Here is a 3,828-nt window from a genome sequence, read left to right as displayed (position 1 = left end):
AGTCATTTTCATTTTTTTTTTTTTTCTATTTTATTATTTTTATTCTGAATAATAATATTTAATGGTCAGTTATATGATTTTTATTAATGTTGTTTTAATATTGTTTTTTAACAAATACCAGTTCAAAAGTAATTTGCACACGTCAGCACAATTACATCACATTCAATCTAGTATTGTAAATAACATTCACCTTCACGTTTCTTTGGTATTGTGGTCAGAGCTGATTTCCTGTTCCTTTTGATTGAAATAGACAATGTCAAAAACTCCGACCAAGAAAAAAGCCAAAGCAGAGCAAGAGAGGAGAGCCACCAAACAGCTAGCTTTGCTTTGACTTTGTGGAGGCATCTGCAGCCGTTGATCTAAAAAGAACTATGAACTGTCAAGCGTATGATCATGAAGCAGGAAGGAGAGACGAAGATTCCCACGACGACCAGATAAAAAATCACAATACTCCTACACTCGAATTAAAAAAGGTTCTTTTTTTTTTTTTTGTGAAAATGAATAATATATTTAATCAAAGCGCGTAGTTGAACGGGCATGACTTCTGAAAGCCATGGGATTCAAAGTCTTCACCTTTGATTTTTAACCGAACGCTGCTCTCTTTCTATTCGGTTCTTTCCTTTTCGGAGAGAGGTAGAGAGAAAGAGCGAGATTTTTCATATATAAAACTCAATCTGATTTTCCATTTTTATTTCATTTTCCCAGACCCTTTTCCATTTCTCTAATCTTCAATCAAGCTTTCTGTTTCTGGGTTTTCATTTTCATATATATCCTCCCTTCTTTTCTCCATATTCCACTAAAAATTCAGTTTCATCTAAGCATTTCTCTTCACCCTTTTCTTTTCTGAATCGAAAGAAAAAGCTTCGAATTTTTAAGCTAAAAGTCTTCGTCTTTCTGGGGTTTTGTTAATTTCTCTCATTTTTTTTCTCCTGAATCTTCTGAAGTTGAATTCGGTGTAGGTTTTTCCCTACCATGAGTTTTAAGGTTGCTCTCATTCTGTTCCTCTTTTTAGTCTTCTCCGGCGCTTTCCAAGCGCTTGCTGGACTTCACCATCACAGAAAACACAGTCCCAACGGCTCTTCTCTTGCCGGTATCGAATTTAACGATCACCTGAGCTTCAATGCCGTCTCGGTTTCGGCGAGTTCCGGGTGTGGCCTTTCAACCACCAAGAAATCGGAGCTTTCAGAATCAACGATGCAGGCGGCAACAAATGAAGAAGAAGAAGAAGAATATGATGAAGACGGAGATGTTATTGTTTCAGCGAAACCGCTGAAGCAACAATCTGTGAAGCTCCATCTTAAGCACAACCCGCTTCGCCAAAAAACCGACCCGAAAGATCCTGCGGTTGAGTTCACAGCCAAGGACTCGACCAGGATTAAGACTCTCCACACGAGGATTACAGAGAAGAAGAACCAAAACACCATTTCAAGGCTACAGAAAGAGAAGCCGGTTGTTGCTCCGGCAGCCTCGCCGGAATCTTACCCTGGCGGCCAACTGGGTCAGCTCATGGCGACTTTGGGATCTGGTGTTACTCTCGGCTCTGGAGAATACTTCATGGATGTGTTTGTGGGTACTCCTCCTAAGCATTTCTCTTTGATTTTGGATACCGGAAGCGACCTCAATTGGATTCAATGCGTTCCTTGCTATGATTGCTTTGAACAAAACGGTCCTCATTATGATCCAAAAGATTCAAGCTCTTTTAGGAATATCAGCTGCCATGATCCTCGATGCCAGCTGGTTTCTTCTCCGGATCCTCCTCGGACTTGCAACGCAGAGAATCAAACATGTCCATACTTTTACTGGTATGGAGACAGTTCAAACACGACAGGAGACTTTTCGCTTGAAACATTCACTGTCAATCTGACAGCACCTTCAGGGAAGTCAGTAATCAAACAGGTGGAGAATGTGATGTTTGGCTGCGGCCATTGGAACAGAGGCCTCTTCCATGGGGCTGCGGGATTGTTGGGGCTTGGGAGAGGGCCTCTCTCATTTTCCTCCCAGCTGCAGTCTCTCTACGGCCACTCTTTCTCATACTGTCTTGTGGATAGAAACAGCGACACAAGTGTCAGCAGCAAGCTGATTTTTGGGGAGGATAAGGATCTTCTGAGACACCCAAATCTGAATTTTACTTCATTGATTGCCGGCAAAGAAAACCCAGTTGACACATTCTACTATGTCCAGATCAAGTCGGTGGTTGTCGGAGGAGAGGTGCTTGACATACCAGAAAAGACATGGCTTTTGACAGCAGATGGTGGTGGTGGTACAATCATCGATTCTGGTACAACCTTAAGCTATTTTGCAGAGCCTGCATATCAGATTATAAAGGAGGCGTTTTTGAAGAAGGTTCAACGCTACTCTGTGGTAACAGATTTTCCAATTCTGGAGCCTTGCTACAATGTTTCTGGGGTTGAGAAGATGGAGCTGCCTGAATTTGCAATCCATTTTGCGGATGGAGCTGTGTGGAATTTCCCAGTTGAGAATTACTTCATCCGGCTTGAACCAGAGGATGTTGTCTGCTTGGCAATTCTAGGGACCCCTCATTCTGCTCTTTCCATTATTGGAAACTACCAGCAGCAGAATTTTCATATCTTGTATGACATCAAGAACTCCAGGCTCGGATATGCACCAATGAGATGTGCTGATGTTTGACATTATGTTTACAAGGTCAGATGGTAGGAGAAATAACTGTAAAAATTGGGAAGGATTCTGAGGGAGATTTTTTGGGTTTTTGTTTCATATATGGTAACATAAAAGATACTATATTCTTTTTTTCTTTTCTTTTTTTCAATCTTTTGAGCTCAAGTGATTATAGAAACTGGGTCATAATCTGCTTCACCAGAAATGTATCTTTGTCTTATTCTTACATATAACATTTGCTTCCTTTTGAATTTGGTTATTTATTTTGATTTGAAATTGTTGTTTGGCTCCTTGCTTATTCTTGTTCAATCCCTATCTTGAAATCAAAACACCTATACACTCACCATAGATTCTGTGACTGAAGAAGACCTTATCTTAACTGTTGGAGATTCATCACAGGAATTCCTGCATTCAACTTGCTCAAATTGCTAGCGGTAGTGTGGGCAAGCCCAAATGAAATTCACCGGTGGTTAAACAGTTCAAAATTTATTTAGACAGATGAGTTCTATATGAACTCTCTCTCATTATGTGATTAGCAATTCGAATTCAGATAGGTAATTGCTGTGAATCACAATCCGAATTGTAAAAACGTTATTCATGTGAGAGCCCGACATTAAAGGCAATTTACCTGTCTGAATTGTAACAATATGAAATTTATTTATCTGGATAGGTGATTAAACTGTTCAAATTTACCCAGTTAAAAAGGGTGTATTTGTCTTAATGCACCATACTCATTGTAAGAGCTTGCAATATTCTTAACTATTATTGATATATTAATATAATTATTTGGAGTACTTGAGTCTTCATATAATATATATATATATATATATATATATATATATATACACTCTCCATGTTGTGACTCAAACTTAACCGCTGAAGAAGTTTTGCTTGCGCAGTTTTTGCTGACTATAAGACATCTCTTCATGACTGCTTAATACCATCTTTAAAATGTGTTTTGCTACGCCAGAAAACCAAGGTTGCCTACAAAAATGGACTGTTATTTCAAAGGCATCTTCTTGTTGACTCCCAGTCATGCCCACCTAACTGAAACATTGGAGAAAAATGATTATTTAAAAGCATACGCAAAGTATTTGAAAAATTTATATATGCTTCTATATATGGAGCTGCTATTTATGACCGCTAGAGCATATGATAAGGATAAAAATTCTTGTAAATGAAGGGATTTGA

The 3,828-nt window shown here is 38.9% G+C and overlaps 1 protein-coding gene across 1 annotated transcript; it reads left to right on the top strand.

Moving 5' to 3' along the window:
• Nucleotides 1-556: 556 nt before the first annotated feature.
• On the top strand, nt 557-2,896 carry LOC132181004 (aspartyl protease family protein 2). The gene has a single exon (XM_059594042.2). It carries the CDS (start codon nt 973-975, stop codon nt 2,647-2,649), a length of 1,677 nt encoding a protein of 558 aa, XP_059450025.2. The 5' UTR covers nt 557-972; the 3' UTR covers nt 2,650-2,896.
• Nucleotides 2,897-3,828: the final 932 nt, after the last annotated feature.

The sequence above is a fragment of the Corylus avellana genome, chromosome 5 (genome assembly GCF_965113065.1).
Source record: "Corylus avellana chromosome 5, dhCorAvel1.hap1.2, whole genome shotgun sequence".
NCBI lineage: Eukaryota > Viridiplantae > Streptophyta > Magnoliopsida > Fagales > Betulaceae > Corylus > Corylus avellana.
The sequence above is the reverse complement of the archived record's forward strand: the minus strand, read 5'-3'. Positions and strand labels throughout refer to the sequence as shown.

Excerpts from the sequence above, each read along its gene's own strand:
- LOC132181004 (XM_059594042.2), top strand. The coding sequence starts at position 973 with ATGAGTTTTAAGGTTGCTCTCATTCTGTTCCTCTTTTTAGTCTTCTCC.